Here is a 14,157-nt window from a genome sequence, read left to right as displayed (position 1 = left end):
TAGGTCAGGAGATTGAGACCGGACACGGTGAGTACTAGGTAAACCAAGAAAGGCTTAATCATTAGTCAAGTTAGTGTCAATAACATTTTTTTAAACATGTAGAGTTTGGCCCTGCTTTAATGTAACAGATGGGTGTTGTAGTACCACTAAATTTGGCAAACAAGTGGAGCAGTTCCCTCCCCGAACCCTTCAGTCCCATGTTGCACCATCCCGAGAGGAGCTGCTGGTCGATGTACAGCCACATCAAGAAGAAGTGAAGAAAGCCTTCGATGAGTTAATTCAGAAATCCTCCATCTTTCTTTGTGCTGTGGGCAGACGGAGATAATTGAAAATAATTGAATAACTATTGTAGGACTTATCGTGTAAAACATCTGGACCGGTGACATTCACACAATATTCCAGTTTTTGCCTTAACTAAAAAGACAATATTCCTTCTCTGCTGTTTTACATGGCTAATAAAAAATTATATTCCATTAATATTTCTGTTTACATGCGATCATGCCTAGCGGGCCAGTGGGCTGTGCTTGGTTTTTTGGTCAACTATTTCCAGCATGGCGTCCGGGTCACAAATGTTCTCCTTTTACAGCTTAACAGTACACTAAAATATGTTTCTGAAAACATTTGAGGAAAGAAAAAGGGAATGCAGTAACAGAACTTTGATTCATATTTGATCAGCGCTGCCTGGTTTGACAGTTTGACCACAGATCACGAGCAGTGATTCACATGATTTACAGCGGCTGTAAAGGCTCCTCAGCTCTGATTGGTTATTTTCAGTGCGCTGTGGTAGATTCTAACGAATGCTATAAGAAGCAGCAGGAAGAGAGGAGGGACATGAATTTTTAACATTTTATCTAGCTCATGTACTTCTTGCAGAATATAGTGACAGATTCAGCAAACACGAGAAAAAGATATTTTCATAAATAACCAACTATAGCTTTGAGTGTGATGGATATAATACCCTAGCATTATATTTAGAGGGAGATTAAGCCAGGAGATTCTGTTTAAAGGAGAAATATTAATGGACTTACCCCTGTTTCCTCATTAAAGGCAAAGGTTGCATTAAATCACACTTCCATACATTTTCTCTGCACTTTACCAAAGAGTTTGGTAATGAAAATTTACCCTCGCTAGCTTCCTTAGTAAGGCAATCATGTTAATCTGAACTCGGTTGTTTATGTAAGAGTTCCAGGAGCTTAGTGAAAGAAGTATATTCTAACTAAGTCTATTATAAGTAAGTGGCAAAACAGCAAATATGTCTGTAAATGTGAACCAAGATAAACTTTTATGCAGGTCACCAATACGTGTTTTACAAGAAAAGCAAAGTGCACACAGAGGTGTACAGGAGTGTGATAAGATTAATGACTAAAGAAAAAAGCACGCAACTCGCACATGCTGGAACCATCAAATGTGTGCCACTTTTGCTTGAAAATTGGCTTAAGATATTGGACAATCACCGAAATAGTTGTTCACTCATGTCCGTTGATCGCCTAATTGATTTATTCAGCTTTATTTGAACTAAAGTATAATTAGATTTGGATTTGAACTAAAGTATAATAAGATTTAGATTAGAAGTCATCCACAATGGTGGATATTTGCTTCTTGCTTAACAAGCGTTGATGTTAAGAAATACAATTCAGTAAGGTACAAAGCATATTACAGCACATTTAAATTAAAAAAGGCACCGAATCAGAAGCCGGAATTATTAACAAAACTGAAGGTGAAATAATGAGTCATTTAGTTAGTTATTGCATTACCAGCAACATTTTCTGTTGTCGTTTTAATACTTGTTCCTCTTTTATGGAATTTTTAAGCAAAAATGGCACAGTTTTGCTTGTTCAAGCTTTTCCAATGTCAAGATTTAAAAAAAAAAATAAATCTTTTTTAATAATTGTGTTTATGTGTTGTGAGTTGGACAAAACAAGCAATCTGAAGACGTCACCTGGTGCACTGTGATGGTTTTCTGAAATATTTGTAACAGCTGCTCTGGGGGCTCTGAGTTGACTCAGTTCAGTGTATAACATTTTATAACTTTAAGACTCAGACCCCATGAGGTCTTCAACAGTGGTGCTCAATAGCCTGGACAACAGCAGCTACTTTTTCCGTTCATTATTTCTTCTTATTTTAATGTACCATTACTTGCACTACTTTTGCTAATGTTCTGTCTGTATTTTTACTTATACCTAATTTTCTGTTATTTTTCAATTTTTACTATACATTGCTACTGCTTCATAATTCCACTAGCCACTCACTGCCCATGAAAGATGTGGGATGGGGTTGGACTGGGATGATAATGCTTTGTAATAATAATAATAATAATAATAATCATAAAATACTGTCTGTTTTCTATTTTCTCCATGTACCACTTATTTGTTTCAATAAAAAAGAAACACTACTATGTCACAGAACTATAATTTTTAAGCATTTGTTTTCATTTGATGCTGTTTATTTTATTTTCCTTTTTAGTGATAATTTTCAGGTAATTTTTTTGTACTAATTTGTTGCAAATTTTTGGGCAAATTCTTTTTGTGAGTCGCTAATTGCCCTCTTCCCATTTTTGACAGAAACAAAACCAGTTTGCCCAGGATTAAAAGGGTTACAAATTCAATTAATTTTACAGAACTTTCAGTTATTTTTACTAATCACATGACTTTTCCAGGCCTGGAAAAGGTGATCAAGAAATTCCATAACTTTTCCAGCATTTATATGACCGTGGGAACCCTAAATGTAAATTAAATGTGAATGTGTAATTAGTTTTTTTCCCTGGTGTAATTAATTGAACAGCTTAACTCCCCAGCTGAAGCATCAGTGAGGGAGAAGCAGGCCTACCTCAGAACAGGGAGCAGGACTTGGGGGGTCTGAAGGGATTATCACTGGAGGGGACCCCGACCAGGAGGGGGTCCTTGGAGGCATTTTGCAGACAGAAGTTCCTCAGCTCAGCAGCAGCCTGGGACACCTGCAGAGAGAGCCAGACATATGATGATGATGATGAGAGGAAACATTTACACAGCCTCTTCTCACATGAACAGTATTTGTAATGCTCTAGCTGGCCTGCGGTCAAACTTACACAACACAACAGTCTCTCTTTTACATACACTGACTCACTGGCACTTTTTTTACATGCTAATTTGCAAGCAACGGCGCAATACAACACTGGGTGTGTCTACTATGTGACAGTTTTGAAAGGTCCTGTCACCTGTTTGGTGTTGATAGCTAACACCGAGAGGTTAAACTTTGATAAACGTGTCACTTCTCTGGAGACTTTGACACTTTGAAGCGGTGACGCTCCCCCAAAACAGACCGTGACAACTCGGACTGACAGCCGCTAAAAACACGGAAGAAACTGTTGTAGCTGCGGTTTGGTCAACCAGAAACCAGTTTATGTGTCGTGTGAGTAACTCTACAGAGCACTTTGTTGAGGCTGTGATGTAAGAGTCCGGTGTGTGTCATTTCGGCAACAGTTTGTCTCCGCCATTCAACTGTCGGTTGGCTCGGTCTTCCGTGTTTGTGTGTTGAGGGGTTCGTACCTTGATCCTCCGGATACTGGCCTCTAACCGGAGCTGCTTCACGGCCCTCTGAGCTATTATTAAGTTGTTGCTGGCATTGTTGTTGGACATGACGACGGCTGTCGGCTGAGAAAAGTTGAGGGCTACTTTCTTTAGACGGCCACCACAGAGCGGAAATTATCCCCAACTGCTCTATCCCCTGAACCCGAGTGGGAAACACTGGCCACTTGGAGCCACGCCCCCTCTGTGACAGTGAGCTATGTTATTAGACGCCGCCCCTGTCAATCAAAGGTGAAGTGAAACGCCCCCCGGTGCATACACTGGCCTTTATTATTTCCTAGAGAGCAGAGCCAGCGTGACCTTCAGCTGCAGGGTGAGCAACCACAGTTCAGTGGTTAATCTCCGCTTTATTTGATTTAATTTCTTTTTTTTTGGTCTTAATTTTCATGGTATCATACAATGATGATATTGCCATTTTGTGCCATTGTTTACAAAATATATACTAATACACTTTTTATGCAAATGAAATGTTTGAAACCAGCATTACATCAATACTCCGCTTTTTGTTATTGCTTTTTCCTTTATAAACCAGAAAATATATTTAGAAGAGAAAATAAAATAGTAAAGCATCACACAAGATAAAATCTCTCCATATAAACTCAAACTAACTAAACTAATAAAGCTATAGAAATCAAATAAATGCAGTGGAATAAAAAGTACAAGATTTCACTCTAAATCTTAATGGAGTATAACTATAAAGCAGCATGAAAAGGACTTTAAGGACTCTAAGTCAAGTACAAGTAAGCCTACGTCAAAACTGTACTCATAGTCGTAGATAGTTACATTCCAACATTGCAGTTTAGTTTGGATCTGATTTCAAGACTAGGGCAACATGAAAAGCAAGAAAAATGGGACTTGATGGTTTAAATAGGAAAAAAACTAATAGGAGGCTACATTTCAGTTTAAGTGACAAACATAGTAAGCATAAAAATCCCTTAGGTTAAATATAATATGAGGAGGAAAGATTTTTATTGTTAAATATATATACACATAGATATGCATATCATATAGGTTTGTACATACAGGAAACAAAACAAAGGCATCAAAGGTTAAAGAAATATCCTGATCAGGATGGAGGTAATGTCTCAGGTATATTTTAAAAAGGTTTCTAGAGTAAACCTTCTTAGTGTGGTAGGTATGTGAGATAGGGAAGTGACTGAGAATATAACTCTGTAGCAGCCAGCCTGGTGTGGTTTCATGACTGTGACTCAGTTTTGCACAAAGGGTTTCTTCTGTGCTCATTACATATGAAATCTGCATTTGCATCAACCAGTCAGGGTAACTGACTCAGCTCAGCATGAACACACAGGATTTACATTTTTTTAAAAAATGGGAGGCATTTCCCGGTTATGCACAAATGCCGACCTCTTGGTGGTGCTAGAGGAAAAGTCACAGCTTACTTAAGTCATTAGGAGTCATCCTCTGGAAACCATGGTTAGCTGTGTCAATTTTCATGACAATTCATTACATAGTTGAGAAATCTCACTATGGACCAAAGCAATATGTCATGGTTGCAATTTTTACAATTTATTCGGGGGAAAAAAGTCTTTTCGTTTAGATAATCTGTAAATGTCTGGTAGTTTCTTGTGTAAGCAGTTCATGTGGGACCTTTTTTTTAGTAGTTTTTGTTTGTTTGTATGAATGAATAAATTAAATTAATAAAATGATTGAATGTCACCATTTCATATTTCAACAAGGTGATTTTAAACTATACATACACATCGGCTGCACAGTTTTCTGTTTAATATGTAAAATTAGATCTAATTACTAATTGATGCTTTTCATTTGAAAATGTATTATTAACCCAAATAACAGAGAAAATGCAACATAAATAAATGCAAAAAAATCTTTAATAAAGAAGTGTATATAAAGTCATAAAGTACATTCATATTCACACCAGGGCAGTGCTGTTAATACACACAGAGAAGAAGAAAAGTGTTGGTACCTTCATTTCATTATAACCACCGAAGCTTCTGTTTGATTGCTAATTAATAACTCAACCATTACAATGAGAGTAAGATTAAGGACTGATACAAAGTGTGGTGAGATTTATTCTAAAATGTAACACCAGTTTTAAAATCTTTTGTTTTATGATGATCATCTTAAAACAATGTGCTTATGTTGTTACTGTATGTTATCAACCTTCTCAGGTGACTGATCCCCTGCAGATAGTAAAGAAGAGAGAAATGGTGATTAAATCCATATAGTTAATTGTGTCCAGACATCAGCCTCTAAGACCAGTTCATTCATACTCACATATGATCGGTCCAATGGTGAGAGTGCTCAGAGGATCAGAGTTGGAGACAGAGCGAGAGGTCCTGCCTGAGCAGCGCTGCGTGGTGGAAGAAGTGGAAATAAATACCAAGTATTTACGAAGCACTAATTCTGTATTGACGTTATTGATGAAGTGAAATGTGTGACTTACTGGAACACAAAGGGAAGTCCTCCGGTCACACAGGCTGAGGCTGCAATGAAGGTAAACGTCTCTGTATTCATTCTGGAGCAGGAAGAACAGGGCAGAGAAACGAGCTCGGAGAGATGAGCCGCTTTCAACTACCGACACCTGTCGCCGGTCAATGGGACACCTGAAGAGAGGATGGAGCAGGTCACTATACATCCAGACTGGTTCAAGGCATGTGCACAGGGGAGGCAGTCCCCCAACAAAATGCTCCACCTGCCCCATTAACACCAAACACAGGCATCTGTAGCTCTCAGAAAATTCTCACTTTTGATCAGTTATTGTCACTAGACTTAGACTTAGACTTAGACACATTTATTTATCCCACTTGTGGGAAATTAACTTGTCACAGCAGCCGTGTGTACAGAAAAAATATATAAAATATCAATATATACAAAATATAAAATATACAAAAGTGCAAAAATAGGCATGTATCAAAGAAGAAGAAAAATGTACAGGTTTTAAATACAAAAATCAAAGATATACCAGAAAAAAAATCAAAGATATACAGATTAAACAAGATGCAGGGATACTCAACTTGCCCATAAATGTTTCTAGGATTTAGGACGTTTCTGGGATTTTAGTGCATTTCTTGAATTTTAGGATGTTTCCAGGACTTATATTGGGACATTTCTATGATTTAAGGATGTTTCTAAGATGTAATGATTTCTAGGAAATTGTGGATTTTTCTAGGATTTCAGGATGTTTCTAGGATTTTAGGACATTAGTGTCTTAGCTAGGACTTCTGCTGGGGAGTGAGTGGGATCTTCCACTGGTACTCTTTTTGAGAAACAAGCTCTATTTTGATGCTGTTTTATGCACTCTGGCACCTTAGTACAAAACAATTCCCACTTTGAATCACTTTATTTTTATTGTGAATTAGAAAATGGTTGAGGGGGGCACCTGGCACCCTATGGGGGGCCAGATTTGGCCCACAGACTGTAAGTTGAGTATCATTGCCATAGTGAATAAAAATGCACAAAACTGAGCTTGTTTATCAAAAAGCTTTTGACAAAAGCCCATTCAAAGCAATCTACAGCCAGGTCTGCTATAGACTACATTAAACTGTTTGTCTGTTACATGCACAAACCATCTGCTGAGGCTAGAGAAGGACACTTACTTGTTCTGGATGAGAGGGTATTGTCTGGGATAATTCGGGTTTGATGAGTGACTGGCGTAGCAGTCCTCCAGAACAACTGCAAAGCTTAGATCTCTCTCCTGCACAGTGACGCCCACGTACAACGGCGAGCCCAGTGGCAGGGTGACCCGGCTGGCTGGATACGTCTCAGTGTAGCTGGAGTTGCGGAACAGAGACATGAAGGCTCTGGCTTTGGTGCCTGAGCCAGAAATGCCACCTGCCAGCCTGTTGAGAAGTGAAAATTATGTTTGTTTATTTTTTGCTATGGTAAGTCTTCTTTATGAGTATTTCCTTCTATTTATAACAACAACAACAACAATAATAATAATAATAATACTTTTTTAATACAGCACCTTTAAAAATAGAGTTCACAAAGTCTTTGTCAAACAAAGCAAAAGCAGAAATGGCCTGCATAGAAGGCAATAGAAAAACAGAAGGCTAAACAGTCCTACTGAACATGAACGAGACAAAACTAGGGTAGAGTTAGGACAAAATTAAAACAAGAAGACAAATAATGCATCACCTTGGTATTTGTACATTCCTGTCTATAGTCCATTCATATACAAACAATTAGAAAATCAATCATTAAAATGTTCTTTAAACTATATATCAGCTAGACAGTTATATAGTCTAACCACCATTCAGACTGCTTCAGTTACATTCATGCCAATTATTTCATAAAATTCAATAAAAGGCTACTTACGACAACGAAGGTCTGATCGCCACATTCAGGCTGCTGTCTGTTTCCAGGGGATACACGCAGGAGAAGGGAAGACTCACAGGGGTGGTGAAGGATGCATTGCTTATCGGGTAGATAAATAAACTATTGGAGTAGATGGCATGTGTGCTGTTGGTCTGAAAGCCAGGATAATTAAATAATAAGTTAGTTGAATGGTTATGATATCTTGAGAGGATGTGCTATCAGAAACAACATAGGAAAACTGATCAGGTTTACAGCATAAATAAAGAGAGGGTTACCATCAGTGTGTTTCCACAGGAACCTGCTGTGGCATCCACTTCATACCATACAACATCATCGCGCACTCTGAACCAGGTGCAGTTGCGGGCTGCCATGTTGCCAGAGAACGGGTCCAAACCAGATGATGTAAAGCCGTGCAAATCCAGCCCCACCTGGAGTTTATCACGGGTGCAAATAAGCTGAGAAGGCTGGAGTGGAGGGCGCTGGACTGAAGAAAAAGATAGAGGGTCACCAAATACAAGTGTAAAAGCAAGGAGAAAAGATTGGAAATACTACAAAAGAGATGAGACCAAGATGAGAGCCTCTGTGAACCTTCACCTTACTATGTAATTATGGCAAAATATTTCAAAACATATAAGGAAACCTACATTTGCAGATGACACTGGCATCTTCAACGTGACCACAGTTGTGGACCCCAAAACCTGGATGTCTGCAGTTTGTTATGGATGATTCATTTCCAAGGCAGCGGACATCGTCCAACCAGATGGGTCCACTACCCTGTCCAAAAGCTGCATTTTGTAGTGCTGAACGAGCAGAGCCACAGCCCAGCTGTCTGCACACCACATTGGCATCACTCAGGTCCCAGCCATCATCACACACTGTCCCCCACTGTCCCGCATGGAAGACCTCCACTCTGCCAGAGCAGCGGTTGTCAGAGTTGACCAGCCTCACTGGTGAAAGAGCTGAGACAAAAACACACAACATAATATTGATGATATGAGACACAGACAAAAGATGGACTTCATGATGATGATATCTTTGAAGTACAATTATGGCCTTGCGGTTGTATGCCTCTGCGAATCAGTCAAGTTACAGTTCCAGTTCACATCCACACCTGTCTAAACTTATGTAGCCAGGACAGTAGAAAATGCTTCAAATATAGAGTTTCTGCAAAGAAGCTACAAATTCTAAAGCATGGATTCTCCACACATATCCTAAAACCAGCAACAAAGAGGATTTATATGGTGTTTATGGCATTGAATAATGGCCAGAAAAGTGATTTTAGAGAACATTATGATGTCACAGTGAAGTTGACCCTTTGAATGTAACTTACTTTGAGAATAAAATGTCATCACATCACCATTTTATCCTATTGGACATTTGTCATCATTAGACCATGAACTCTTGAGTTATGGCCAAAATCATGTTTTGTGAGGTAACAGTGACCTGAGCTGAGAGAAAAACATGTGCTACGATTTTATTGATATAAGACATAGATGAAAGATGGACAACCTGAAGACAATGACATCTCTGAAAAACAGTTTGATGTTTAAAATGACCAAAGCTATTTAAGGCTGCAGATAATAAAGAATAGTATATAGCACATATTTCATGTTTTCTTAACAGGTGGTGACTAAAGTCCTCTCACCTACATATTACTGCATGTTATACCCTGAGACTTCAGTGCCTTTAGCTGCGCAAACGTGTATTTACCTTCACAGACGACACCAGCATCCTCACTGTGACGACAGTTGTGAGATCCAAACCCTCTGTGTCCACACTGGCTGAGCTCTGATTCATTGCCTCTGCACATGACATCATCCATCCAGATGGGCCCTCGGCCCTGTCCAAATCGAGCACGTTGTGGTGCAGACAGGGCCCTGCCACAGCCCAGCTGTCTGCACACCACCTGAGCATCAACCAGGTCCCAGGCATCGTCACACACCGTCCCCCACTGTCCTCTGTGGAAGATCTCCACTCTGCCAGAGCAGGAGCTGTTTCCTCCGTTGACCAGGCGGACCCCCCCCTCCACTGCTGTGCTGTTGTCCACTGCCATTGTGGAAGTTTGAGCATAACTGACAGCAGATGTGTATGCACTTGGCTGATGTGTGGCTTCTAAAGCTGTGCTGTAGTCCTCTGCTGCGGTTGTAAGAGCAGCCTGACTGGCACCAGATGTGTATGCACTCGGATCAGGTGTTGGTGGTGATACTGCAGGGTCGTCGCTGGTCACCTCTGTTTCCAGTGAAAAAGTAGTGAGATACTGGTGTAAGCCAATGAGATTTTGGGTTTATAAACTGTACAATCATGTTACAAACAACAAAGGAGAATAGACCCTTGAATAGTCTTAAGACTTGAACTGATTATATCATAAAATAAAATTTGTTGTTGCAGTGAAAAATGTTTTAAATGGCCAGGGGCAGAACCAGACTTAGTAAACATTCGGGACTCAGGGTATGGTTTGGGGGGTCCGGGGGATATCTTACTCAGAGATTTTATCATCATTTATTGCAGCTATATGCATTGTTTTAAGCCATTGTGATGACAAAATGCCTCAGAATCTGGACATTTAAGAAGGAAAAATCTTCCTTTAGAGCCTTCATCATATTTTGTAATGTGCTCCCATTGTCTTCACCATTCTGAAACCACAACACAACAAATGTTGATAATGACTCATTTTCAGTCCCGCCACCTAAAAAAGGCAAAACATGTCTGATATTTCTATTTTTCAAGGACAGTGTGTAGGATTTAGGGGGATATATTGGCAGAAATGGAATTTAACATAATTAGTTTTCTTTAGTGTTTTATTACCTGAAAATAACAATTATTGTGTTCTCATTATCTTAGAATGAGCGGTTTATATCTTATTATATTATATTATATTATATTATATTATATTATATTACGTTTTACAACATGTGTTTGAAAAGCCAAATAGTGTTGGAAATACATGATCTGTAACATGAAACTGTTTTATTCAGTGTTTTTACTGGTTTAAATCACCTGGTTTGTTTAATAGAGTAGGAGACTTCTGCAGAAAAAACATAAGGAAGTCTATCCAGGAGAGGTTTTAGCTGGTTACAATGTGCAATTCATTGCTAGACACCAACAAATCCCCCTAAACGTTATACACTTCACCTTTAAATTACATAACTTGGTATGGTAGGAAAGTAGCATCAGCAGCATTACAGCTCTTGAAGCCTAGTTTGGTTATTCTACGCTTGATTAGAGTTCACCTCTCACTCTGCCTCTCACCATTACCTGCACAGTATGCAAGGCTGCATGTGGACGGCTTCACCAGTTTGTAGACGTAGTAGTTTCCATAGCAGAGCTTGACATGGATGGTGTTTGAGCTAAAATAGCAGCAGCTGCCAGCCCAGGAATTGCACGCAGCTCGACTTACAATTTTGCCTGACTGTGTGGGATGAGGTTCTGTTATCCACATCGGAGCATGGGTTCCACACCTGTTTTCACTGACACACCTTTCTGGAATACGAGCACTGGTTTGCCCCAGAAACAGGCGATACCAGCCTTGCCAGTTAACATCTCGGTCACAGTGTGTGACCTCAGTTGATGTGTTATTTGTCGAACGCCAGTCATCATGCAATTCGGTGTAGTTCTCACAGGGGTCAGCACAGCGCTGAGTCCCATTACTACCGATGCAGTCCATGCCTAGGGGACAAACAGTGTTTCCACAGCTGAACTGGACAGATTGGAAAGATGAATCTATTTTGTTCCTGGAAGAAGGCGCCAGGCACTCGAAGGAGCCTGGGGTGTTTTGGCACACATGAGGTGGGGGGCAAGGTGACTTTGGGAGGGAGCACTCATCAGTTTCCACACAGCCTCTGTCCGCTGACCAGTGATAACCTTGGCTGCAGCAAGAGGAGTCACTGCAGAGTTTTGTATCGAAGCAGGTGAGACCATCGCCTACAAAGCCTTCTTTACAGACACAAGAGGGCGCCTGGTTAGTGAAAGAGTCGCCTCTCTCTTGTGACTTCAGGCAGGTGGCTTCATCATGACATGAGTCACAGCTGGAGACAAGTGTCCCTGTGAAAAGGAGGGGGAGCGTTTGAAACATGGTATTACTCAATTTAAGTAGTTTTTCCAAATGAAAAGTTGAAAATACAGCACCCTCTTAAGACAGTAGCAGTCTCCTGGTGGATTATTAACATTATTATTAACAAGGCATGTTGAGTGGCAAAGCATCATTAAGACTCAGAGAGAGTTATTTTAAATTTGAGTCTGAATCAAAACGTTTTCAAATGAATATCTAAAAAATCATATAGTGATACAATTTTGATACTATAGGAAATTAAGTGTGGAAATTATGTGCAAGACATCTATAATTTTTCATTTGGTGCAGTTATAAAAATTGGCATCTTGACATTTAATATTTAAGTAAATGTAAGAATAAATTTCTGGGATAGGAAAAATGCAACACTGATAGTGCCAAATTTAATGTTTTATCTCAAGGATACATTTCATACCAGGAGTCTTTTAATTGCAGCCCATTCACATGTGACACAAACAGGCAAAAATATCCACAAATAGTAATAAAAATAAAGTTGTTGGTTGCCTTTTTCAAAAAGTAAAAGTAAAATTACACAGTAAACATGTGTCTAAATGTTTAACCCAGGATGGTGAGATATTTGATGGTTTACCTGAAGTGATTCTTGTAAAAACCTGCAAAATTATAAGTAGCAGCAAACCCCCAGGAGCCCCCATTATGGACCACATCCACGACACAAATTTGCTGAAAAACACAAAAGAGATGTCTCAAACCAATATTTTGAAATGATGCTGCCATGCATGAAATTCATTGCACTGCCAGTCTTTGAACTCACCTTTAGAGAGACTGTGTGGGAATCCAGTGGTTGATCGAAAAGTTGAAAATGTCCCAGTGGATGAGAATGTATTTATAGGCCTGTCTGTGTGTTCAAAGGGCCAATGAAGCAATGATTGGTGAAACACATAAATGGGTCATTGAAAGCAGCAATTCATATGACATCAAAAGAGTTACTTATTAATCAAAATAATACAAAATTAAGATAAAATGCAAACAGAACTGGCACGCAAAACAAAGTCCTAAGTCAATACATTTTATGAGACTACAATCAATCTCAGGCCAGTATTGACACATAAGGGAGACCTTACCTCTTGCTCTTCATAGGTTTGCACATTCCAACATTGATGAGCCCGTCTGTAGCCTCCTTTTGTCAACAGCGGAGACTGAAAGACCAGAGAGATTATTCCGGGCCTTGTAATTTTGACCAAATAATTTATGGTGTTACTTAATTTGACTGAGCAAATTCCACTGGGAAAAAAAACATTAAGAGACCACGAAATGTGCAAATTTGTCTTCTTCTTGTGGGGGTCACAGTGATGGATGGGTGTTCTTCATTTCTCTTTTTTTTGTACTATGCTCTAGATGGCTTTTGCCTTTTATTTTTTATCTTATTCCCAATATAGACTTCTTTATGTTAGATTTCTTTTTTTATTTGACTGTCAGAGGAAGAAAAAAAAACCAACCTCAGGATGCTGAGGTTGGGTTGGGTGCATCCTCCTATAGCTGCCTCTGTCGTCTATAGGAGGATGCACCACTGATTTATTATTAGATTTTTTTTTAAAAAATCAATCATTTGATGATTCCCTTCATAAAGGAACATCAAGTGAATCTCAACATTGTCAGCATGCATGCATTAAACTGACACCGCACATCCCATAAGCGGTGATTACTGTATTACATATTACTTACATACTTGACTGTGTGGCTTTTAAAAGTTTTTTCATCAAATCTTTTCTTTGACGTGAGAAGCAGTTCTTGGCAGGGAACACGCCTGGAGAACGACAGCACACTAGAGTGCATGACCTTTCTCATATTCTCAGTTTGATTTATTGAGGGTTTTTTATGTTGATATGTCACTTATTATCATTATTTACAGGAATCAATGTGGCCCTTTCTGTAATTTTTGTCAGTCATATTTCAAAGTGCACTTCCTCTTTAGTGTTACATTTAGGTAAATAGTCAACCCAGTGCTTTGTTCTTCAAGAAAAAGTGCCAGTAATATTCTAACAGTACTTTATGCTGGTAAGTACCTGTGTGCAATAGTAATTCAAACACTTCCTTAATGAGTTTGACATCATTCACAAAGAAAGAAACTGTCAGTCACACAGACAGAAACATCGCTAAGAAAGTACAGTATGTTTGTGTAGCTCTCAGGATGTGTTTAAGGACATTCACTCAAACACTTTCACTGATGAGATGTCAAATCATCAAAATCAAGAGTTAAGAACACAAGAC

At 39.1% G+C, this 14,157-nt stretch overlaps 1 protein-coding gene across 1 annotated transcript; it reads right to left on the bottom strand.

Moving 5' to 3' along the window:
* Positions 1–5,468: 5,468 nt before the first annotated feature.
* Positions 5,469–13,035, bottom strand: LOC121942564 (uromodulin-like). The gene is made up of 12 exons (XM_042485810.1): positions 13,011–13,035; positions 12,701–12,784; positions 12,518–12,609; positions 11,118–11,903; positions 9,573–10,091; positions 8,507–8,821; positions 8,138–8,346; positions 7,863–8,014; positions 7,142–7,384; positions 5,989–6,148; positions 5,820–5,895; positions 5,469–5,725 (listed from the first exon to the last, which is right to left on the bottom strand). The coding sequence occupies exons 3-12, from the start codon at positions 12,591–12,593 to the stop codon at positions 5,688–5,690; spliced, it is 2,574 nt and encodes an 857-aa protein (XP_042341744.1). The 5' UTR covers positions 12,594–12,609; positions 12,701–12,784; positions 13,011–13,035; the 3' UTR covers positions 5,469–5,687.
* Between the last annotated feature and the right edge of the window lie 1,122 nt (positions 13,036–14,157).

This window comes from Plectropomus leopardus, chromosome 4 (genome assembly GCF_008729295.1).
Source record: "Plectropomus leopardus isolate mb chromosome 4, YSFRI_Pleo_2.0, whole genome shotgun sequence".
Classification (NCBI taxonomy): Eukaryota; Metazoa; Chordata; class Actinopteri; order Perciformes; family Serranidae; genus Plectropomus; species Plectropomus leopardus.
This window is presented reverse-complemented; position numbering and strand designations above follow the sequence as displayed.